The sequence below is a fragment of the Lathamus discolor genome, chromosome 2 (assembly GCF_037157495.1).
Source record: "Lathamus discolor isolate bLatDis1 chromosome 2, bLatDis1.hap1, whole genome shotgun sequence".
Classification (NCBI taxonomy): Eukaryota; Metazoa; Chordata; class Aves; order Psittaciformes; family Psittacidae; genus Lathamus; species Lathamus discolor.
The window spans coordinates 22,817,212-22,843,001 of NC_088885.1; the positions used below are offsets into that span (position 1 = coordinate 22,817,212).

Sequence of the window (25,790 nt, forward strand, 5' to 3'; positions counted from 1 at the left end):
ATAACGCATACTTGAAAGTTACATCAACATTTTGATAACCATTCCTGCATTTACAGTGGCAAAAACAGCACACAGAACGATATAATTTATTTTGGCGTTTGCTATGAGCTTGAAGTGCTACATCGATAAAAAAAAAATCTAAGTCAACACCACTACTTGAAAGAGACATAACAGTTCACTAAATTTTAATATAACACAAGCTTAAAGAACTTGATCTAAGTATTAAAATGATTTTTATAGCACCATAAGCTTTACCAGAACCTTAAAATTTGTAAAGGACATGTCTAAATACATCTTTACTTCCCCCAAGAGGACAGAGCCTTGTTTCTTCATGACAGATTTACAAACAGAAAATACACTTCAGACTAGTTAACTCACAAGCCAATCAACAAAAATACGAAGTTATTAACACTGGTGATTTTAAGTATTCTTTCCACGCCCCCAAACCCAAAGTTATCTACTGCCCAACATTAACACTAACAAATTTTTGTACGTGTATGGTTTATGTTCAAGTCCTTTACAATGAAGAGTATTTTCTGCTCATAAACCTTAGCCACTTTATAGTTAACAACATACCATTAGTGAAAGCATATGCGTATCCTGTCCATTACTTAAATACACAATTGACTGCTACCCATACGCTGCAGGCATTATCATCCTCATAGGCCTACTACTCAAGGCCAGTACATGTTCTTGACTATCCACCTTGAGCTTCTGACTTTGCCTAAAGTAGGCCTAGTGGGATGGTGCACCTTTACTGCTATTCATTATTTTACGTAGCCAAAAAGAAGGCAATGCAAGCCTTTTCTCAATTCATGAAAGCCATTCATCCAATAAGGCAGGATAAACATTTTTTTACCTCCACTGTGCATCTTCTCCTGTTCACATGGGTTCCCCACATTTTCCACAGCAATTACCTTTTGGGGAAGATCTGCTTTGGGGCAGGCTAATCAAGTGCTGTGGGTAAATTCTTCAAATACAAGTATAAATAAATGAGACAAATGCACACAGTGACTTGCCTCTGAAGGTCTAAAAGCCTGGCCACTACCATTCTTTGTACTCACTATTCTGCTTTGTGTAGCTTCTCCCAGGAGCCCTCCAAAAGTGATTACAGGAGACATACAGGCACAGTATAGGAAAAGAATCGAGGCCAGGCACTGCAGGCTTAATGCATCCTTGAAGTCACTCAAGAAAAAAGGTGCTTTCCTTTGGATGTCAAGTATCAAACCACCAAAAAGCCTAAATAGGTGAGATGAAACTCGTCAAACTGTACACTAGAGGATTCTAGCTAGTTCAAAACTATGGGCTACACATGACTGCCAGTGCCTAGTGCCAGCACAAATTAGCTATTTCATAATCCAGATTAAATCATAACAGTTTAAAATGTAAATGAGAATCTTATCTATTCCATTTCAGTAGTATTCTAAATATAATCAAGCAGGTTATCCACATTTTTAAATGCTGGCTAGTTATTTTTGTATATGGGCTAGATACTGAAAAAAATATCTTTGCAAGTGCTTTTACCTAAATAATGCTTTAAGTCAAATCTGTCTTGCAACATTCAAAAGAAGGAACAGAAGAAATGTGCTAAGCCTCAACGAAGACCACTGCATTGACACATTTCAATATTACTGCTCCAGGAAGCTGAATCAAATTCTCTACATGCATATGGTTAGATCCATAAATAAATTTACGTCTACTATTCTTAACAGTGTTTTCACCTGGAGTACAGAGATATGCTAAAAGGGAAATACAAAAATCAAACATGTCAGTTCAAATGAGTAAATTACTCGCAAGAAATTAAAAAGCTTTTGTCAGTTTCCAAAAAATTTACAAGACTCCAAAATATTAGGTTTAATTTGCACCTACAAAAAAAAAGATTTTATTTTGAATTATGAAAAAAAAAAATTAATATCCCAATCCTAAGAAAAATAAGAGTATCATCTAACTATAATTGTGGGCAGAAATTAATCTCTCAGCTCCACATACTGTCTGCAAAACAGCAAAAGGTAAGTGTAACAAGGCCAAAATAGTAAAAATCAACACAAATGTTATAAAGTCCTTCTTGCAAAGGTATGAGAAAGATGCATTTTCATTTGGAAGTTCATTATTTTGGGGATAACATCATTGTACATATTTTTCAAAATTTCTCAGTTGATTTAATCCATACTCTCTCATACATGAGATATTAAGGTTTAATCTTAACCAGGTATTTCCAATGTTGGACTTTTTTGCAAGTATTTCAGAACTAACTGGGAATAACAGTGCAAGTCAACTGAAAGAAATTCCTTCAATTTTAGGTTAGATCTAAAAGAAACCTGACCAAATCCAAAACATAACCAATACCAAAGTATTTTTTTCCCCTTTATATCCCTGGATGTTCCATTTCATATATGTTTAAGGAAACAGATTTACATTGAAATTTTTAGTACCTAGCCCAATACTGAAAATTGTATATTGCTGCTACAATTATGATAATTGCATACTCTTGACAATTAAAACATAAAATCAAACTCTTAAAGTCAGTTAGTTAAACTAGGCAGCATCTTATATGAAATCCTTCGCAAATGTGTTGAGAAACATTGCCACAGGCTTGAAAATGCTTTAAGTGGATTGGCATTTATAGGCAAGAATTCAACACTTGAAAAAGGATGCGCTTTTATATGCACTTATACCATTATTTTTTTTATGTTCAAATGTCACCATTAAAAACTGTGAAGGTTTATTACTTTTTTATTTCTTTATGGTAGCTAGTATTTAGGAAAGTGAACACACCTTCCAGTTCTCTCAAGTTCGGGTCCAGCATGATGGCCTTCTTCTTTGAGAGTCTCTCCTGTAAGAGTAGATCCATTTGGAAATTTAGGTGCCTTCCTTTTCTCCTGGGGGTGGTAAAGGTGGGGGAAAAAGAAAAGAAAAATATCATACTTTCAGAGTGCCTTTACACTAAGAAGTATAATTCAATGACAGCAGGCAGAGACTCCACACATCCCAAACCTTTATCATGTTCCCAGCTCATCAGCAGTCCTCCATTTGACAAAGTCATCTTGAGTACAGACAACTAGAACTGTACAAAACTCCCCAAAAGCTCTTACGAGTAGTACCTTGCACAACCTTATCTTCCCTCTTTCTACAAGAAATATGTCCCTAAAACATGACGAAAAAAAGGCTACCTTTTCAAAACACAGCAGAGGCTCAACCATGACTGCCTAGATATTTTAGGTTTCTTTTCCCCCAACCTCAATGATTTCCAGAGCAGAGGCCTCTAGCTTCCAACAGAAACTGACCTCACTTTTTGACACACACAGTGTTCAGCTGAAGTGCAAGTAAGAAGTCATTCCAGTATAAATGAGAAGTCATTCCCCTATTGAGCAAGCTGCTCACAAGCTCCTCATAAATTTCTCAGCCCAGCTTGCCCTGCAAAAAGCTCTGAGCCCTGCTTATTTTGGAAACAAGTTAAGTGGTACCTTCAGGCTATTCATGAACAGACTGCTCTTGTCACCCATTCCGTTCCATTCCACCCACACCCCTAAACCACAACCGGATTCAACACCAATGTCAACCTTTTGAATCAAGAGCACTTTTGATCCTGGCAGCAGCAATTCCCCTCAGTTGTGAAGAAGAAGAAAGGGAAGGAATCAGAGTCCCCCTAAGGTCCAGCTTTGCCCTGGCTCTAATTCTATGCCTGTGCCACAACTGAGCGATATGATACAGTTTTTAATCTAATTCATAAACATTCTGTGAACATCATATGCTAGCCAATACACATTACAACATTTCAATAAATGCTGTATGCAAATAAAAGTTTTTAGAAGAATTACAATATTCTTGCTGATCATTCTTTGATTAATAAAATTTGTAGTATGCACTAAGGTACAATTTCTGACCAATTCTCCTAGATCTCACAGAAACTCATTTCAGTATTATGAAAGCAAATATATTAAATACAACTTACTTAAAAGTACAGAAGGAAATGGGTTAACACTTCTTTTGTTTCTCTGATTGTTTTGTTTTTTACTTAAATTGACATTCCACTTTTTCTTCCCAAATGTGGGGACTCTCCTGATGCTCTGCTGAAGTATACATTCAGTATACAATTTACGTGCAGGTTTTTGTAATATTACCTGGGAAGGAACACTTTTCGGTGGCTCAATTCGTATAGATGGATCCCATTCTCCTGGAGGCAGGACTGTCACTTGGTCTAAAAATTCATCAATTCCTGACAACAAATCATTTCGGTCTTTTGCTTTATAGGCAACATCATGGAAAACCTACAAGAAGAAATCACAAAACAGTGGTGGTGGTTTGATTTTTTGAAAGAGGATGTGATTACAAGGAACACTTTTTAAAAGGCATGGAATATTTTTTAAAGGTCCTCAAAAATTAGGTTTTTACTTTAGTTGCATACTTTTGAATTAAGAGCTACCTTAAAAATTAGAAGCAGCAACTAAAGCTTTTAATATTCAGTTCTCACACTGTACAAGTACCGTATTAAGAGACTAGAAGCCAATTATAAAATGACCAATTTCTGGTTTACATTTCCAACTTTAAAGTGTTCTAGAGTAAAGAAACCTTAGAATTTGTGCTTGATAGCCCTAATAATTATCAGCAACTCCATAGGTGGTGCTCAATGGGAAGTCAGAACTAAAACATTCTAATTTTGCTTAGTAAGATAACGTTAGTCATTGAAAGTCCAAACTGCCCCGGGGCTCTTCAAAACCATTCACCAGGGCTAAGCTAAGCATATAACTTCAGATACTCAGTAAAAGCCTAATTATTTGACATCACTTTGATTCAAATAAGATCTCTGATGAGTCAATCACATTTTCAAACTTACTGTCCAGAACACTTGAGCAGCTTGTTGTGTCCTTTTTGAAACACAAGAGATTCATATCAGGCTCAGTTCCATTTAATGGCTCAATTTCCTAATTTAAGATACACAGGAAATCTATACACCAAAGCTACGATTTTTTTTCAGAAATACATTTTGGATTTCTTCAATAAGAGAAAAAATTAATTTACCATTATCTACTTCACTAACACAAGAAATAAATGGAAAAATTTAAACTTATGTAACAAGTTTGTGGGAGTGGGGTGTTTTTAACGCTGCACTCCAGAATATTCTAATTAAAAACAGTTAGTAAGCACATTATTATAAACTTCTTTAACCACAAGTGTTTAAAATACATCACTCACATCATCTGTCATAAGTGTTGCTATTGATCTTCCAATTTCATGGTACTGTGGAGCTTTTCCTGCTGGTCCCAGCAACAAAAACAAAAACCTGTGGAGAGAGCAATCAAGAATACAGCTGACTCAATTGAATATACTTAGAGGGGTTTTTCAAACTAATGCTTGAAGAAAATTTAGCAGTGAAGTAAAAATCCTCTTCACCATTTCAGATCTTAAAGACTGCTGCAAGATTAAGAAAAGGTTGGCCTCAAAATCATTAATGGAAGGAACTTGAATCCTGAACCAAAATTACTCTAAAAGCTTCCTAATTAAGCCTAATTTTTCAAGTTCTTATAATTCCTGATATGTAGTAGAAATGCACAGGCTAGAGCTCAATGGATATTTCCTCCAAGTTATAAGGATTTCTGACAGTCCCACCAGCAAAGACTTTTTTTAGTGAGGGCTCAGGAGCTTTATGACCTGCTCTAGCCTCTCTGATGATTGTCTTTTTGTCAATTCTCCAGGATACAGGGGAGGACCTTAAAAAAGCTAGGAGGATTGGACAGGTTAATGAATGGTTAAAAGGGTGGTGTCATAGTCAGGGGTTTGGATGTCTTGAACACGGGATCCAAGTTTGTAGGCCAGGTCTACTGGGGGCTGGTGGAGCTGTAAGGGGAAGAGTGGTTTTGGTAGGAGGCTTGCCAGACTTGTCAAGAATGCTTTAAACTAGATGTGTTGGGGGAGGGAGGCATCATTCCATCCCAACACACCCACTCAGTTGCCAGCACCTATAATAAATGCTCGGAGCAATGTAGATATATTCCAGCTGCTCCAGCCAATGAGCCGGCTTCATTTGGAGCTCGGCTCATATGCCTCTATACAAACGCCCATAGCATGGGGAACAAACAAGAGGAATTGGAGATGTGTGCATGTCTACGGGGGTATGATATAATAGGCATCACAGAAGCATGGTGGGATGGCTCCTATGACTGGAGTGTTGGAATGGAAGGTTACAGGCTTTTTAGAAACGACAGACCTGGCAGGTGGAGAGGGGAGCTGCCCTTTATGTTAGCGATAGGCTGGAGAGTATGGAACTCTGTCTGGGGACAGATGAGCAGTTTACAGAGAGTTTGTGGGTCAAGGTTAAAGGGAAAACAGCCATGGGAGACATTACTGTGGGGATCTGCCACAGGCCGCCTGATCAAGAGGAACCTGCGGATGAAGCACTCTACAGACAGATAGGAAAAGTCACTGGCCCTTGTTCTCATGGGGGATTCAACCATCCCGATATCTGTTGGAGTGACGGCCCGGCCCGGCACAAGCAATCCAGGAGGTTCCTCGATTGTGTGGAAGACAACTTCCTTCTGCAAGTAATAGAGGAGCCAACAAGGAGAGGTGCCATGTTTGACCTCATGCTCACCAACAGGGAAGGGCTCGTTCGAAATGTGATGCTCCAGGGCAGCCTTGGATGCAGCGATCACAAGATGGTCGAATTTGAGATCCTCAGGACAGTGAGAAAAACATGCAGCAAACTCACTGCTCTGGACTTCAAGAAAGCAGACTTTGGCCTCTTCAGGAGCCTGCTTAGTAAGGTTCCATGTGATATAGCCCTAGAGGGCAGGGGGCCCAAGACTGTTGATTGATATTCAAGGATCACCTGCTACAAGCTCATGGCTGTTGCATCCCAACTAGAAGGAAGTGCAGCAGGAGGGCCAGGAGACCTCCTTGGATGGATAAGGAGCTGCTGAGGAAAATTCAAAGGAAAAAAGATGCTTACAAAAGGTGGAAGCAAGGACAGGCGGCCTGGGATGAAAACAAGGATGTTGTCCGGGAAGCTAGGGACCAGGTTAGGAAAGCTAAGGCCCAGTCAGAATTAAACTTGGCCAGGGATGTTAAGGATAACAGGAAGGGATTCTATAGGTACGTAGGGAATAAAAAACAGACTAGGGACAACATAGGCCCCCTCCAGAAGCGATTATCGGGAGAACTTGCTACACAGGATTTGGAGAAGGCTGAGGTTCTGAATGACTTCTTTGCCTCGGTCTTCACTGGCAAAGGCTCTGACTGCATCACCCAAGTCCTGGAAGGCAGATTGCAGGTACTGTGAGAATGAAGACCTTGGGCCCACTGTAAGAGAGGATCTGGTTCGAGACCATCTTAAAAACCTGAACGCACACAAGTCCAACCGCATCCTGGGCTGCATCAAAAGGAGCGTGACCAGCAGGTCGAAGGAGGTGATCCTGCCCCTCTACTCTGCTCTTGTGAGACCTCACCTGGAGTATTGTTTGCAGTTCTGGTGTCCTCAACATAAAAAGGACATGGAACTGCTGGAACAAGTCCAGAGGAGGGCCACGAGGATGCTCAGGGGACTGGAGCACCTCCCGTATGAAGACAGGCTGAGAAAGTTGGGGCTGTTCAGCCTGGAGAAGAGAAGGCTGCATGGAGACCTCATAGCAGCCTTCCAGTACCTGAAGGGGGCCTATAGGGATGCTGGGGAGGGACTCTTCATCAGGGACTGTAGTGACAGGACAAGGGGTAACGGGTTAAAACTTAAACAGGGGAAGTTTAGATTGGATATAAGGAGGAAATTCTTTCCTGTTAGGGTGGTGAGGCACTGGAATGGGTCGCCCAAGGAAGCTGTGAATGCTCCATCCCTGGCAGTGTTCAAGGCCAGGTTGGATGAAGCCTTGGGTGACATGCTTTAGTGTGAGGTGCCCCTGCCCATGGCAGGGGGGTTGGAACTAGATGATCTTAAGTTCCTTTCCAACCCTAACTATTCTATGATTCTATGATCGGTCATCTCTTTCATGGTGTTAAATCCCTCCTACTTGCTGTGACTGGGCTCTTCACACAACAGATACATTGATACATTTCAAGGAAGGCACTGGGCATACTCATATAGACATATCCTGGTCCTGTGTCAGTGGAAAAGAGTCTGTATTTTGAATTCCTAAGAAGGTATAAGTGACATTTTTGGGAAGGGAATTCAGTCTGGGTGTGGGTCACACCATATGTTAACAGTCTCCATTTCCAATCATAGTAACAGTTATTACACCACCAAACAGGATTAGTATCTTATAAATTCAAACAGATACAAAGCACCAAACTTCCATAATTGTTTTCATGACCACCTTCTTATACTCCATGAAAATAAAATTTCTAAGTACACATACTTTAAGAAAGTAGTGCCTTCTTTCCCCATACAGTACAAAAAGCTCAATGTTATCTTTCCTTTGCAAGGTGACTGTCCTAATGAAACTGAAACTGCATCTTTAGAAGCAAGTATGCTATTCCAAATCTGCAATTCTAAACCATTCTGAAAAATTTAGGACAGGATAATTTTAGCTACATTAATACGATAATCCGTATGCAGAAATTCTGGAACTCCCCAAGAAACATTATGAGCAACTAGTCCCTGAATATTCCCCTATTTATAGAACATTGCTAAGATTATTTTTGCCTTTCAGTAGGAGTGTATAAATTGAAAATTACCAAGCAAGCACTTTGATAATTTTAAAATACTAAAAAGAAAATCACCAAAACACATAAATGGACAAATTTATGCCAAACACCACAGAACAGACCAATACATCAATGTGCACAGAAAACAAAGTGCCCTCTATGATGACTGACAAAACAACCTGCCATCTTTATCATGGGACCTGCATTTTGATGTTTGATGATCTGTGGTAAATTACACACAGCATACTGCGAGACCCATGATATCAGGGGGATGAGGGTGGGTGCACCGGGAGGATAGCATATTGCAGACTGAAAACCAATTCAATGTATTAGCTGAAGATTGGTTACTCCAGTGTCAGCCACATATAGCACATGTAACTAAAAAAACTAAGCTTTTCCACCACTGAGGTTATTCATACACAGAATATTTCTATACAATGAGCATAGTTTCAAATTAGACAGACTTTCAGACTTTGTGGACTCTTTCCCACTGCCACTTTGTGCCATGCTGAAGTGATGTATAGCAATCTTCATGCTGACACTTAAAATGGCAACACAAGCTTGGAAAATTCACTGCTTTTACTCCAGGTCAACTATCAGTTTCAGCTTCTGCACTTGTTTAAGACAGCATCATTATATACATTTAAAGCACTCAGAGACTTTATAGTGGATCTTATTCCTTTAAATTTGGCACCAAATGACTGACATCGTGTTAAACAAAAGTTTACATTTCTTGAGCTTAATACAGTATGTATAAATATTATCATCCTGTGTAAGTAAAGCCAGACTTTCTAAGCAGTTATTTACCGTGTAGGAACCGGAACTTCTGTGAGACCTGAGAGAAGCACAGCTGGGGAGAGCCTCACAAAAGCAATAATAGGTCTTTCTAAAAAGTCTACTTCTCCCACTAATACATTTGACGCTTCTGCTCCTGCAGGTATTTTCCTCATGAAGTTCATATCAACCTATTCATACAAAGATGAAACAAGTGTTTATTCCCTTACGTAAGTTTATCAGTATTTACTAGACATCTATGCTACAAAGGCAAATTATATATCCCACAGTACAGAAAAGACAAACATATACAGAAAACAGTCAGCCAACTAATAAACTATTTTCTAGAAGTTAGAACTACTACTACCTACCATATTCTAGAAGACTCCAAACTGCAAAACCATCTTTCTAATATTGCTTATCATAACAAACATTCTGTGATAGGACATAATAAAATCTACGCACGAAAGGAAACAATGAGAGTTCATGTAATTACACATAGTTTCTAGAATGCAAGTAGTTGTTTCACAGCTATATATTTCAAATAGTTCATAATTTTGAAATATAATTTGTATGTTTGCCTTAATCCATGAAAAATATGATGGCTAAAAATACTGACATTCGTTTCTGTAATTATAGAAAAGCATTATAAAATGGTACAGCACATGAACTCTGTTCACATAAACACAAGCACCAATTACATGGCTATCTAGAGAACTTACGGGTGGCCTCTTGAGTCCCACACCAAGTGTGCCACAACTACAGTGCCAGGAGGCTGACTCCTGCCCAACAGGAGACAAGGCAGGTGTACAGAAGGACACGTCAAGCAAAAACAAAAACTGTGACAGGAATGTATGGCCCCTGGCATGATTAGATCTGAACTACAGTGTAAGGTAGCTTTCCTTAAGCATAATTGACCAATTTTCTTAGTGTTTCACAGATGGAACTTGTCCAGAAAATTTAAATTACAAAAGAAATACAAAGGATTTACAGTATGACATGAGATTTCCTTCAGAAAGTGGTACTGTATGCTCCTAATGATTAAGATGAACAATAATAACTTTTCTACAGCAAACTCATAAAACATACAAAACAAATTTCCTTTCAAAGCCCTCTTTACAAAAAAATCCCAGAAAGTCTGTCCTAGGGAAAATGTTACAACACTATCTATAATATTGTTTTTATAAGAGTCGTTATAGCAAATCTGAAAATACCTCCCTCTGCATGAGAAAGTACAGCAACTGAACTCTTGAAGTTACCATAATAATGAAAAGATCAAAGGAAACAAAGTTCAGTCCCACAGGGAGGGCTTTCAAATACATTTGTTGCATTTAGCCTACACCATATTGTGGCACTTGTACATACAAGTTACAGCTAAATACATATGTTTTGTGTACACTCCTACACGTGTACTTAATATGTTTCTTAGTTATAAATAAGAGGGAAGCTACAACCACATTTTTTGTCACATAGTTATTTTCTGCTAAACATTAAGGTTACTTACCTTACTAAAATCAACTGTGCTATTTTCTCTGCTTCCTCCTGCCCCAGTACCTTTAACCTCTCCAGTTTTCCCAGTGTCTAAATTTCCAGGTGCTGATTGTGGAGATGCTAACAGCCCTAAATTAAAACAAAAGAGGTAAGTTCAAAATGGTGTACAAAGTGAATCAAGTATGTGACACTACCAACACTCAATGTGGCAGCTTGCTTAAAGCAAATGTGCAAGTTATTCGGTAAGGGTGCCCTACATTAGTATCATAAATGCAACACTAACAAGTCACTGTGTTGTCAAAATAATGACATCATTAAAAAACGTAAGTATTGCCCAAATGATGGCCATTTGCAGAACAGTCACCAGTAAATAAGAGCCACTTTAAGTGCAGAAAAAATAACAACTTTTGACATTTTAATCGTAACTGCTCTAGTAAGTAGCAGACAGCATCTTTGCTATATTTAGAAGTCCTCAAACACAAAAAGCAACACCTGTGCTCCCTAGTCTTCTCTATAGTAGTTATTTCAAATGTAAAAGCCTTGGCAAGCCACAGACTACAACTACAAGGAACAATACCCTAGCAGTTAACTAACTTGCACAAATAAATTGTGTACTACACGAAGGAGAGACAGAACCACGATTCCCATCAACAGACCAAGTCTCCAAGTATTGACTTGACCAGACGATACTATATGATATGCTGTCTCTTAACACATCAGCTGAAGAGGCACGTGCAATGAAGCTATTAAACATACAACTTCCTTTTGACACTTGCTTCAAGACAAAACTGTTTCATGTAGCTTGCCATGCTATTAGCAACAGTGAATTCCTGGTTCATTAAGGGTGCAAAAGGCAAGTAACCCAGGTGTTTGTACACCTGAATACCATATTGTCCCATGGCTATCCCTTCCCAACTACCATTTAAAAGCTGGTCTAGGCATGCATAACCAAGCCGAAATCCCATCTTTTGCACTACAAAGCTTTTGCTTGTTCAGTTTAACATGCACTAAAAGTGCATTTGGCCTTGCTTGTCTACACTAGACCTTTCAGGTATGGTGATAAAATCATGCTTTAACATGCTTTCGAAACCACACTGGACAAAGAGTAAAAGTCTCAACATTGTATTACATGCAGAAAGCTTGTTTTTAGGCCAAGCATCACTCAAGTCAAGATAAAACTGAAGTCCTCACTTGGCTACCTGTTGGCTATTGTTCTATCTTAAGTACTACTGCATAACTAATTGCATCCATCTGTGTTTATAATTTAGTAATTTGACTTTTTTAGCATTTCAAATGATAACCGAATTAACTTTATTTGACCCCCAAATTTCGTTTAAAAAAAAACAAAAAACCAACCAAAAAACCCCCAAAAACACCCTCATTCAAAGAGCCATCATATCAAAGAAACATGCAGGCCCAAGCCTTTACCATTAATTTTCATTCTTACAGTTCATAGGGATGTAAGTGGTGTGGGTAGCTTTTCCTGAAGCAAAAACCAAATGAAGTTAGTAAGCTGTAATTTCCTTTGTGAATCCTAACATGCACAAGGAATTAGCTAACGCTAGAAATACAACATTAGGTAAGCTAGGGAAAACAAAACAAAGCAGTCACAATTCTACCCTTCTGCTCCAAGATGTGTGCGTTATTCACAGGAATAACTAACAGCAATCAACCACCTGCAAAATCAGCTGTTCAGTCTTTTAAGTGCATAAGAGTTGATGTTAAAATGTATTTGTAGGACCAGAAATAAAACAGAAATATTAAGCAGTTGTTGCAGAAGAGCATAATATGAAAGTGGATGCACACAACTTTTTTCATATTCCACCCCACCCCCCCCCCATACAATAAAGGTAACTGATGAAAGATGAACAATAATGCATCATTTTGGCCTTTACACAAATATGCTCTGTGAGCAAGAGCAAGCAGAGACTAGAACAAAATGTGGAGAAACAACCAAAGAGGAGAATAGAAAATAAGGATTCTATCCATTAGCATAAACTAATATATTTCAGTGATACCAATTCTTCTAAAAAGTTTGCCTTCAAAATTTGTCCGACCAGTTACTGTCAAGATTAACAAGTTTTGGCACCAATACAGGAACATCTGTCTGATTCTAAACCACGTGTAAATAGCTTTCCCTCTGCCAGTCGTGCAGTTGGACAGACTCCTCTGCTCACATGAGAAGACTACTAAGTTTTCAGACCTGATCAAGCATTTCCATATGATACTGTTCTATTATGTATATCAATCAGTCTGATATTATCACCTCTAATTGTAAAATACTTTTACTGAAATCTCTCACTAATAGAACAACTTCTTTCCTTCTCCTTTTCAGTTCAGTAGATACAAACTCAAAGGCTACTGCTAAAAGGAAGTCTACCTAGTAATTTATCTAGACCAAAGACAGAGGAATTCATCTCGTTTTCCCAAAGCCACCAATGGGATCTTTAAAAATACACAGTTCTCTTCTTGACATTGTTAGTTGGGCAGACATACCACCTGTCTCCTTAGAAAGACAACAGTTGATCAAGTCTTGAATAAGCTTGGATTAAAACACCCTATGATCACTCAAGTTGAAGTACTGAAAACTACACCTTCACTAAAGGTCATATGCATTTCTTTAACCAACTACACTTAGTTTACTACTGTGATCATAAAAATCTAATGGACATTATCTACTGGAAAAAGAAAGCAAGAATAATACAGACATTTACCTCACATCTCTACTTCACATAAAAATAAATACGTTGAAGAAATAAGAGCAGTTCAACACCTAAGCAGGATTATTCCAACATAATTGTGTTTATATAAGCAAAGTTTATGAAACACAAAACTTGCAAATACAAACTCACACTATATTTGTATTTAAGGAAATAAAAATCAATTTTTAAAACTAAATTCCAATGAGCCTTAATGGGAAAATATTAAAATTGCTCTTAGAAGGCAAATATGTCCATCTTTCTACGTTACTATTTTCAGTATGTTATTACTGTACAAGCAAAGCTGTTCTAAATATTATCTTACTCAGTTTTAAAATACATTCATCAATGAACCAAAAAACTTGTTAAAACAGGACACTTTGCCATTGTTCACAGACATTAAGAAAGCTGAATGATAATCGTGAATTAAGAGTGTTCACCTTTAGCTGTGACACAGCTCTCTCTCTTCCTAGCTCTACCTATGGAATTCATTATCAACAGTTTCAAAGATGGGAAAACAAAAGCTGTTCTTCAACTGATGACAAAAGGAGAACAATATTGTTAAGAGAACCCTTTGCCTGATGGACCTGTTATGAACTGACGACTGGTTGATGAAAAGTGGTAGACTGAAAGTATCCCCCCTCTTCCTTCCTTTTACAGTAATTCACATTAAGTTCAGTAACCTTCCATCTATTTATAAAGACCAAAAATAAAGTTTCAATAGCACAAGGTCAAAGATAGATGAAAGCGACACAGAAGAAAACCACCAATTAGAAAATGAACACGGTTCCTAATGCTCACAGGAGGCAAACTCAATTATACAGGCATGGAAAAAGTATTCAGATTGCAATATTCTGAATTACTAGAGAGGGAATACAAACCGTAACTTATAGTGGAATGGACCAATGGCTTGGGGAAGAGTGGCTGGAAAGCTGCCTAGCAGAAAAGGACCTGGGTGTGCTTACTGAAGGCTGGCTGAACATGAGCCAGCTTGTGTCCACGCAGCCAGGAACGCCAACAGCATCCTGGTCTGTATCAGAAATAGTGTGGCCAGCAGGGCCAGGAAGTAATAATCAAGAGATTAGTCCAATTGCAGCCCCAAAGTCATAGTCTGAGAATGTCTTCAAAAGCAAGTCTACAGAAAATGTGTTTCTGTGTTCAGATGACTTCTTGAATTAAAAAAGGGGAGAAAACCCCCCAGAAAACAAAAACGTCTTCCATCATTACTGGTGTTCATCCTACCCTGGGAAGACTTTAATTTCTGGATTAACTGGGAAATCATCCCTTCAGAGTCCTTCTTTATGAGAAACATAAAGGCCAAAAGCAATTTGAATATGACTTGGAGATTCTGGTGGAAAGCTCTATTAGTGGTAGCAATAAGCTCTATTGGTGGGATATTAGTGGTATCAAAAAGCTCTATTAGTGGTATGTTAGGGCATCAAGTATCTGATCTTCATTTGTTTGCCTTCGCTTGGGCTCTAAAGACCCTGGGTCTGGCGTGCTGTAATTCCTGTCAGATGAGTAGAAAAGTAAGAACTGGATGACTGATTACAGCTGGATTAGTTCTGGGTTTTTATTACCTTTGAAAGATCACTCATGAGAGAGAATAATCTTAATTCTTGTATGTTCCCATAAAGAAGTGAGAGAAAGAGCCTTCTGTTTGCTTTTCTGAATTTAAGTAAAGATAGACCCCTACTCCAACTCAATATGACAGCCTACAACTTAGCTTGCTCTTTCCTTTTCAGTGATTCAGTTGCAAAATATGAAGAGAGATAACCACAACCTTTTCTCTGTCGGTGTATTTTCACTGCTAGATGTAAGTGTGCTCTTAATTGTTAAACAAGTAAGGAAGGAAACCAAGAAAAACACCCCACACCCCAAGCCTCCCCATCCCCAGGAGGAGCTTAAAGGCTAAAAGAAACGATCTTAAAACCATTATCTATCTAGAAGAATCCTGAAGTCTCCAAATAGGTGATAATTTTGCGAAAGTAAAGCAAGCATAGCAGTATACATGCAGAATGCACAAGTTATTAAATATTCACTAAAAACTACTAAAGAAGCTGTCAGAACTATCCATCCTTTCTTTCAACTTACCTATATGTCCACATACCTTTTAACATGCAAAGAACAGTAGCTTTGCAAGGCAAAAAATTAACAAATTGCTGAGCTCTGATCTACAGAGCTACAATTATAAACTCTTACCTACCTTACCCTATTCTGCATATCTAACACAACAAAATAATGATCAAGTGCCAGATAATGAAGCAGAGCACTAACGTATAGCTATCTGAAAACAGTTTTAGATGAACTGAACCTGCAAGTTTCATCATAAACTGCCACTGTTTTTAATGGCCCTTGTTTTTAAAAGAACAAAAGCAAAAAGAAAACTGCTTGAAGACTTCATGATACAAGTAAGCTACATCACTGATAAATTTATCTTCCCTAATTCTTTTCATATTCATCTCCAATACTTCACTACATCTTTGGCTGTAGCTATCTCAGGATATCAAACACTGGTTTAAAATACTAACTCAACCACAGACAAAAAACAAAACAGCAAAGCAAAACCTGACACAGACTATAGGTGAGTGAAAGGAAAAGGCCACCATTTTTGACATTTCGCTTATATGTTACATTTTAAAAACATTATTCCTTTTTAAATTAGACAAATGAAGGTTAATTAAACATTGTTCTTTTTTTGCTGGCTTTTGTTAAAAGCTAAAAAGTTAAAAATGCCAAACAAGGAAATAGTCACAACCGAGAATAAATAAAACATGCAGGCAAAAGTAACAGTTATCACATATTCCTTTGTGCCAAAATTATGTGCCAAAAACATCACAATGCAAGTGATCCAGATGCAGACAGCATCACACACGGACAGCTTAAATTATAATAGTTGCCTGGTGTTTTGTCAGTATTTTCCTTTGTCTTCTTTTCATGGCTTTCCTGCACTTCTAAGTCCTCCTCAGGTGGGTGGATTATTACTGAAGGAATATCATCACTGGCAGGTGACACCAGCAATTCCTTGCCCTGCAGTTGACTTGGCTGGGCACTTGTGGTTGGCAGGTGGCTGCAGGTAGGACTGGAGGGTGGTGTGTTTTGAGGGGTAGTTATAGGGGTTGTACACCTTGAGGCTGACGGGGTTCCAGCTCTCGAAGAAGGAAGAAGGTAATTGAGAAGAACTGACAAACGGTTTTCTCCTCTCAGGGAAATATTTGAGGCAGAGAGACCTGTTCGCAAAGAGTGGCGGGAGGCTGAAAGGCCTTCCCCCAAGATAAAACAAATGAAACACCGTGAGGCTTAGAACAGGGCTACACTAGAAAACAACACAGACACAAATATGCATTAACAATTTACATAGTAAATTGCAGGGTTTAAGGGCAAAAAGTGCCACTCATGCAAGTAAGACAAGAGAAAAAAGCAAATCTGATTTCACACAACCAGAAAGTCAGGAATTACCAATAAGTACCAATTAGAATGGCAAAGATATGTGGGAGAAGATATTATCTTAAAGTCAGTATTATTTGTTAATATAACCAGAAAAAAAAAGAAAACTGTATCTCTTAAAACTGACTCTTAAATTTTCCTGGAGGGATTTCTTATGCCACATTGCACAGCAGCTACCGTTAATGCCATCCAAAAACTACATTAAAAAAAAAAAATCATTAGCAGCCAAAACATTACAAGACTTCAGTTAACTGTACCCATTATATATAAAGACTTATTTTTAAAACTGAAATATTTCAAAATGAACATGATCAAACATATCTAATCATGTTAAATGCGACTGTCTTTCAAGAAAAGTCTGGGTTTAATAGGGAGTTTTCTAGTCAGCTGTAGTCTCAATAAATATTTTTGAAGAGGGCATGAGGAAATGCATTATCCCTTCTGCATTTCTTCCTGCTGTGACTTACCAAAGTTCCCAAACTGCATAAAATCAAGATCCAAAATTCACTGTTACTTTTCTGGCCCTATCCACTTTCACTGTCCCACTAATTTCATATAAAGAGAACATAGTCTTGTCATGTTGCCCTCAGATTTAAGTTTGTAATGGATTTCAGTTCTTCATTAAACAGGAAAAGAATATTTATCCTCATATCAGTACTTCCATTAGAAGGTTTAGTGATACCATTCCTCTCACAAAACCACAAATAGTTTTCCTGGGATGGCAGTCTCCTCAAGAAGAGTACTCATTACTTCTCCTACAATCCCTGAAATCAAAAACATGCTGTTTGCACATACCATACCATCAAGCAAGGGAACAGCAAACTAGACACATGTAGCCTCACATTTATACTAGGCACTATGGAGACCGATACGTTGAACAATCCTACAATAATTTAGAAGGAAGAGGCTTGGAAAGTATGCCTAGGTAAAAGTCACATACATTCCCCCCCGCTTCCCAACAATAGAAGAGTGGATCCTACAGATACAAACTTCATTTAAATTAAAACCAAAAACCTCAAAGATCAACTACTGAAACTGCAGCACAGTAAAGACAAGAGGACCAACAGAGCAAACTGGCTGATTTTATCCACATTAATCACTACATTAATAACTAGACTTCTGCCAGTGTTATCTGTGATGAATCATGAAAATGAGATATCTGAACACAGAGGTGTAATAAGGGCCCTAAAAGGTATTATGCACATATGCAAACCAAACTGGTTTGGTTTACCAGTTTATTAGAGGGTAACCGTAGGATTATAAAGAAAAAGTAAACTGGTACATGCTGGCAAAGAATTAATCATGTTATACTGGTTTCTTATTTGAGCATCTATCCCATATTCTGTTGTGGGAACAGTATTAGGAATAAAATACACTGAATATGGAAGTGACACATGAAAAGGAACTGACAAGCAACAGACCTTGAATACAAAATTCTGAGCATTACAATTGGGGATACAGGTATTCAATGATAGGTCAAACCAAGTTTCTATGTGAAATTTTCATGTTTGCTGAAGAAAACAGGGAAGTCAGAAGTTATAGAAGGAACTATGTTCTTATATAAATTAGTTGTATTTCCATTCTAGAAAAAATAATTCTAAAACTATCCTGGAAATATTTATGCATGCATCATACATGCACTAGCTAACAAAGTATCAACAAGCTGGGACTTTTGCTGCAGCATACTCCAACTAGGTACCAAACTGAGAAGTCCCTCCCAACAAGCACGTAACTAAATGGAACATGCAAGCAGTTAGGCATCTTTCAAGACAGAAAAGGAATCTCACTTCAAGGAGTGATCCATGAAATCTGTACTAAGTTTTCACTAGACTAAAAAATTTCCATTGAAATAGTATGCATGTCAATGCACAGCAAAAAGAAAACAAAGGACAGAAATGGAAATAGCGGCCATAAGAAATACAGGAATAAAGTATGTTTTTCTGCAGTATATATTGCTACTTGGACTTTACAACTGGATATCTAGAGTAAATATTTTTATATTCCAGCATATTTTCAGGAACCGGTTGAATAAAAGAATGGTACAGGCTACAGAAAAATGTTGCTAGTAGCTTCCTAGGTTTTGGATTCCTTCCTTCCCCATTAAACCCTCTCTAGAATATAAGGTAAAAAACAGTGTTCCAGCTAAAAGTAGTTTCTCCACAATTAGCACAGTGAACTTTTTCTAGTCATACTAACAGTGGATTAAAACACAGTAACTGTCAGCATCACTGAACTCATGACACAACAACAAATCCCTAGTATAAAGACTGAATAAGCAAGTAGGATCCATCTGATAAACATAAAGCTATGCCACGATGCTGAAATAGCTCAAACATTACATATTTTATTCGAGCATATCCTAAAAAATGTTAGAACCAATGTAGGTCTATTTCTAGACTTCAAAACACTAATGCATGCTATGTATACATGCAGGAGTACAGTGTTTGAGTAAAGTCAAAAATATATGGAAACATCAAGCACAGCTACATATAGCACACACTGTTATCATTAGTTCTTTGCTTATCAAGAAGGAAACACTTATCTGCTATTACCAGCTGAGTTTTCCTTCATCTCCCATTGAGAACATTATTTAACACGTTAGAACAAACTGGATGCTACAACTTCTCTCACCATTTCTTTCAAGCAAGTGAGGGTCAGAATGTTTCTTGCCTATATCTGCAAAAGACCGAACCAGGGGAATCCGATTGCTGAACTTTTTCTCGTTCTGATGATGGTGCCTCTTCAGAAGTGCCTGTCTCACGTTTTCCCTTATGGATTCATCCAGCTGGCCAGAGGCAATCATGTTGTCCAAAACCATATCTGCATAATAACAACAAAAATTATATACATTGCTATCAAATCACTTCTCCACTACATTCAAGCAGTGCAGTTGCATCAAATAATAATTAAAACAAAAAAAAAAAAAGCAATCTATTTCAAAAGTATTTTTTTTTTTTTTAGCAAAGTCATCTTCAAGAATCCACAGGAAATTTTCAAAGATTTCACTAAACAAGCAGCAAATGTGAGGTTAAGGAAAGCACAACATGCAGATCCAAGATAAAATTTGCTAGTAGCATCATTTTAAGAAATAAGTTACTTATTTTATAGTCCACTGTCATTTACTCCAGCTTTCAACAGTGACTCGTTTTCCAAAAAACACATCTATGTATTAAACAACCCTTCCCTAGAAAATGAATACAGAGACAGAAACACAATGAAGAACATACTTCAGACAGTCCTAACCTGGTGTTCCCTATTTTGGACGTATACAACTATAGAAAAGTGAAAGTTATTAAAGAATGAGATGAACTGCCTAACTCCTCCATCATCTTAGATGCATTAAGTTCTTGAAGCTCTCTACCAAATATCATGGGATTCACATGCTTTAGAAGTAGTGTGAAACAAAAGCTACTAACATCATCTAACAACTCAGCTGTCAAACAACATCAGGTTTCAGAAGGGAAAGTAACATGCTCACACTAGCAAAGAAAGCCCGCATGTTTGGAAAAATATATGGTGTGACTTTACAGCTGCCTTTTTTGTTGTCATTTTTAGTAATTTAAGAAATTAATTAGAAGTAAATTATAAACCAAAACATTACTTTTAAAAAGCACGTATTGAACACTCTTGCTCTCTAAAGTCAGGAAAACAGGAAGGGAATATAAATATCCCGGGTGAATTTCAAAGACTTCAAGATAAAACAAGAAAACATTTCAAGCACTGCCAGAGTTTTTAATGCCAAAACACCCTGTCCTTCACATACATGTTGGTCAGCCCTAAGCCTAGTGGGATTCCCAAGAAGGCATTCCACTGTGTGGTACCTGCAGCAAAAGATACCATGAAAATTATGAAAAACTAGTTTAAACACCCGCAGGCTAAGCAGATTATATTTGTATCTGTGTCAATTTTATATTTACATATAAATTTTATATTTACATATTTTTACATATTTTTATTTGTATTAAAAAGTCTTCAAAGCTGATTTCATAATATCCAAAATGACCATGTGATGATTAGTGAGGACACCCAACACAGTAGGTCAAACAACACATACAAAAGTTATTTCTGCTCACCTCTTAAAAAGGTGGAAAACCAAACAAAACCCAGATGTGCAACAGTGAACTGCACTAATGGCATCAAGTTAACATCACCCAAATTATGATCAATAATTATGGTACTAAAGTACTCAAATAAGTCCTAAAATACTCTAGCAGATATTTACATTTCATCTGTAGAAACAAAGACAAAAACACATTCAGGAAGTAGAACATATAGAGAAATTCTGGGCCTCATCCCAAAATACATAATAAATGAGGTCCTACTCATGCAGTGTAGTTCCTTGTGAGTAAAATTTGTAGGACTAGATGAAGAAAACTGCAGTAAGCATACACATACCTGTTTCTTCAATATAGGATTTTCAAGAACATACAAAAGACACTGTAAAACCATCTCAAGCTATAGATTAAAATTTAGGAATAAAAGAAGTTGTAAAAAGTGTTGCTTTAACCTGCTATCTCATCTAATGTGCTTGCTCTCATGTCCAACATGACCGTCCCATTAAGAATACAGCTTCGCAGTTCAAAGAGACTGTGCAGAGACAGAGTTGCTACATAAGGTTTGCTCCATCGATCACCACCATCTTCAACATCCTCTTCAAATTTCAGCCACCTGAAACACATACACATATTTGTATTTCTCCTGGAAGACACACAATTTGGCAATCAATCCCATTCTTCCCTGTGGCTCCATATGACAAGGAACAGAAAACCCCATTAGCTCCTACCAGCTTGCATTTTTTAAGACATCCCAAATGACTGACAGTCACAGTATCTTATCAAGATTTTTAACTACACTCTGTTTCAGATTTTGCCCATTTTGTTTCTTTTGGTTTGAACAATACCTGTTTATTCACAAGTTCCTGTGAACACTGTGGGCTTGTGCCTTATTACTTGATTTCCATACCTCAATTTCTTTGGTATTTTAGGAAAGCTGTCTGAAACAACACAATACCATGTTTAACCCTCCAAGGGTGCTATGTCAGGCATTGAAGAGCTAGGTAATACTAATACGTGTGTAACTGTAAATTGGTACTGATCCTGACTCACAGGCATTATATAAATTGAACTTCTGCAAAGGTCAGCATGCAGTACAGTAATAAGAAGTACTGAATGCAGAAGAACTTACTAAAACGTGTATGTAGAAGGAAGCTACTTGACCAATAGAAGCAAAAAATAATTGTGGCAGTAATGTTCATACAAAAAATTAATCAAATACTACCCAAGAACGTACGGAAATACCCAATTCTAATATATCGGCAATAATAGAGCAAATAGCTTTCCGAGATTGCAGATACTGTGCTCCATGGCCAAATACCTGTATTTATACCTAAACACAATTGTACCTTTCACAGTGCTTGGCATGATCAGTTTCAGGAAAGTCAACACAGCCCACATAAGACTGAGGGTCTCTTGAGAAACCATACTGAAACCATACTCCTTCCAGAGTTGGAGAACAAGAATGATAGTTTTGTTTTGTTAAGCATGAATCGAGAGAACAACTCTTATAGTTCTAACCTAGACCTGGTTTGCAGCTCTTTAAATAAGAACCAGGCAAAGACAGATATACTTTGAAACAATCTACATCTAGCATACCTAGCCGTTTCTTTCCATTCATATTCTTCTCCATCCCTGAAGCAAAGTTCATCCATTTCAGTGAAGAGATCATGGGGAATGTGTTCATCATCATCTTCAGTACCCAAGATGAACTGCACTCGTTGGGATGGTGTGTCTTGAAGAAAAGGAGAAACTGAACAATTAAATGAAGTCATACTTCTATTATGCAAGAAACACCATTTAACAGTTAAATCTCCTGCTCTCAGTTAGAAATATGTAGTGTGATATTGTCTTCAAGATGGAAGAGGAACAAAAGAAATGTGAACATCTCTTTAAAAGGAGGCCCTTTTAAAATTTTTCATTGTTTCTGAAAACATCTGCAAAATTATGTTTATGTAACATAAGTACTTTTACACCTTCTATAGATTAACAATATGAAAATAAACATCAACAGCAAAATTGGTTAAAAGTGAAAAATTAATATACTGAAGTGTTAGGAACCTTGTTTTCACTTTGAGAACAGAATAAATGATACCACTGTGTTGTAGACTCTAATTCAAGAGCGGAGACTCAATTCTGAAATGAGTTCTTCAACACAAACAACACTCATTATCAATTAAAATCTACAGCTGATTGTTTCTACAAACATGAGATCAAACAATAACAATTTGTATTTGGGAGGGGAAGTTTTGAAGATGGACAAAAAACTAAGAACTGCAGGAGAATGGTGAAAGCAGACTTGTCAAAGCATTCAGATTTGAAAACTCCTTAGTTTCAGGCCAACTGACTCCATGCCCTGCGGAGAAGGACTTAGGGACATTGGTCAATGAGAAAATGAACATGAGCCAGCAGTGTGCGCTTGCAGACCAGAAAGCCAACCCTATCCTGGGTTGCATCAAAAGGAGCGTGACCAGCAGGTCGAAGGAAGTGATCCTGCCCTTTGCTCTCATGAGACCTCACTTAGAGTATTGTGTACGGTTCTGTTGTCCTCAACATAAAAAGGACATGGAACTGTTGGAACAAGTCCAGAGAAGGTCCACAAGGATGATCAGGGGACTGGAGCACCTCCCGTATGAAGGCAGGCTGAGAAAGTTGGGGCTGTTCAGCCTGGAGAAGAGAAGGCTGCATGGAGACCTCAAAGCAGCTTTCCAGTATCTGAAGGGGGCCTATAGGGATGCTGGGAAGGGACTCTTCATCAGGGACTGTAGTGAAACAACAAGGGATAACAGGTTAAAACTTAAAACAGGGGAAGTTTAGGTTGGATATAAGAAGGAAGCTCTTTACTGCAAGGGTGGTGAGGCACTGAAATGGGTTGCCCAGGGAAGCTGTGAATGCTCCATCCCTGGTGGTGTTCAAGGGTTGGACAGAGCCTTGGATGAGATGTTTTAGTGTGAGGTGTCCCTGCCCATGGCAGGGGGATTGGAACTAGATGATCTTAAGGTCCTTTCCAACTCCTAACTATTCTATGAAGAACATGGCTCTAATCATAGAAAAGTGACAGCAAACAGCATGGTGTCTGCATTTGAAGCTCCACATTTGATGGAACATTGCATTATAACTTTCCCACTCTTCACTCTAGGATTCAAAGACGATTTGAGGTCCTGAAGAAAAACTATTACGAGTACTGCCAAATAATTTGATTTCCGAGAATGATACGATAAAATTGTCATCTCTTGAGGATTAGGGGTGGGCTGGGGGGTGGTGTCTAGAACTAAAACTTAGCAGACAGAACAATAAGAAGACTGAAATATTTTAATAGCTCATTGATCAAATTACTATGGCAAATGCTGCTTTGCAGCTATATTCATACATTCAAAAATCTTGAGTGACAGAGGAAGAATAATACAAGACTACATAATCTGAATAAAGGTGTCTAATTTAAACACATTTTTATGCTACAGACGAGTATTATGAAGCTCTAGTCTAACCTAATCAGTACAGGCTGTCGTATATTTATGCAGACAGCTGGAACAAGTCCAACAACTTATGAATTAGACAAAACACAACCATAAAATCCTTGCCTGATTGTAAACAGAAGGACATTAACTTTAGTGAGAATAAAAGAAACAGCACAAAACAGACACCATTTAAGCACAGAGTAGTTACTACAACATCATTTTCGAATGACACAAAGAACTGACACAAGTTTTTTTACCATATGATGGAGATTCTCTGCCATCCTCTCTGTCAGTTTCTTTTTCTTTTTTTCTTTTGTGATGCCTGTGCCCACGATGTCTGTGCCGTCGACGGCCCTGCTTTCCAAATGGAACGTGAACTCCAATATACACAGCTCTGTGGCCTTTTCAAGAAAGGTTAAAAGGAAATAATTAAACAAAAAACCACCTCCTGCCAAAATTCAGTGTCTTAGTCAAAAAGACAAGGAGTTTGCCAAAAAAGAAACCCAAAAGCACTTGGCAAAATTACCTTTAGTGGACCAATATTATCATTTCCTTTCTGTCTTTCCCCAGTGCCAAGGAACTGGTGCTATACTCATCCCCAGTAAACTGAATAAAAACATGGCACAATTTAAGAATTTAGTTGTGAAACTGGTAATACAGAAACATGAGCTTGACCTGTAACACCGAAAGAAACTACCTGGTAAACACCAGGGCAATGCAGAGAAATCACATAATACCCCTCCTGTTTGAAGGGATTCATACCAGGATAGCCCTTATAATGGCAAAATGTAATCTCCTCATTCGGTTTATGAAGTTCATTAAGAAATTACCCACTATTTAGAGTCTGCAAGGAGTTCTCTCTGCTTGAATGAAGTGCCAGTGTTTCTTGAAGTAGCATAGGACACACCTAGGTGAACCTGATGTTCAACTAAACTATTTAGTATTAGTTTAGGAGCTTAAAAGGAACTTGCACTTGGAAACATATGCCAAAATATCAGATAACTTATAGAGAAAGTCAGGTGTGGGGGGCAGGGGGTTTCTATTCTAGAATTTTTTAATAAATTTAGGGAGCACATTCTCAGATTAATACATACTACTATTTAAAATGTATACTTTGAACATCTTGGGTTTTCTTTGACCTTTCACATTAAGGCAATGCATCAACAACTTAGTAAAAGAAATCCATCAGCAGACTGTTATGGACATGTTACTACCATGTTTCCTGTAATGGAGTTAGC

General features: G+C 37.8%; 1 protein-coding gene across 4 annotated transcripts in view; it reads right to left on the reverse strand.

Annotated features, from left to right (window-relative positions):
* SLC4A7 (solute carrier family 4 member 7) overlaps positions 1–25,790 on the reverse strand; it is an 88,031-nt gene that overhangs the window by 18,663 nt on the left and 43,578 nt on the right. For 2 of the 4 annotated variants that reach the window (XM_065666127.1, XM_065666128.1), the window contains exons 3-12: positions 24,810–24,953; positions 22,694–22,829; positions 21,550–21,710; positions 19,674–19,862; positions 10,910–11,025; positions 9,439–9,596; positions 5,194–5,281; positions 4,122–4,268; positions 2,776–2,879; positions 1,065–1,239 (exon numbers count right to left, since the gene is read on the reverse strand). In XM_065666127.1, the coding sequence (XP_065522199.1) occupies positions 1,065–1,239; positions 2,776–2,879; positions 4,122–4,268; positions 5,194–5,281; positions 9,439–9,596; positions 10,910–11,025; positions 19,674–19,862; positions 21,550–21,710; positions 22,694–22,829; positions 24,810–24,953 (1,418 nt within the window). Of the gene's footprint in view, positions 1–1,064; positions 1,240–2,775; positions 2,880–4,121; positions 4,269–5,193; positions 5,282–9,438; positions 9,597–10,909; positions 11,026–16,495; positions 16,859–19,673; positions 19,863–21,549; positions 21,711–22,693; positions 22,830–24,809; positions 24,954–25,790 lie in introns of all 4 variants that reach the window. The other 2 variants (XM_065666130.1, XM_065666129.1) reach the window with 2 other exon arrangements.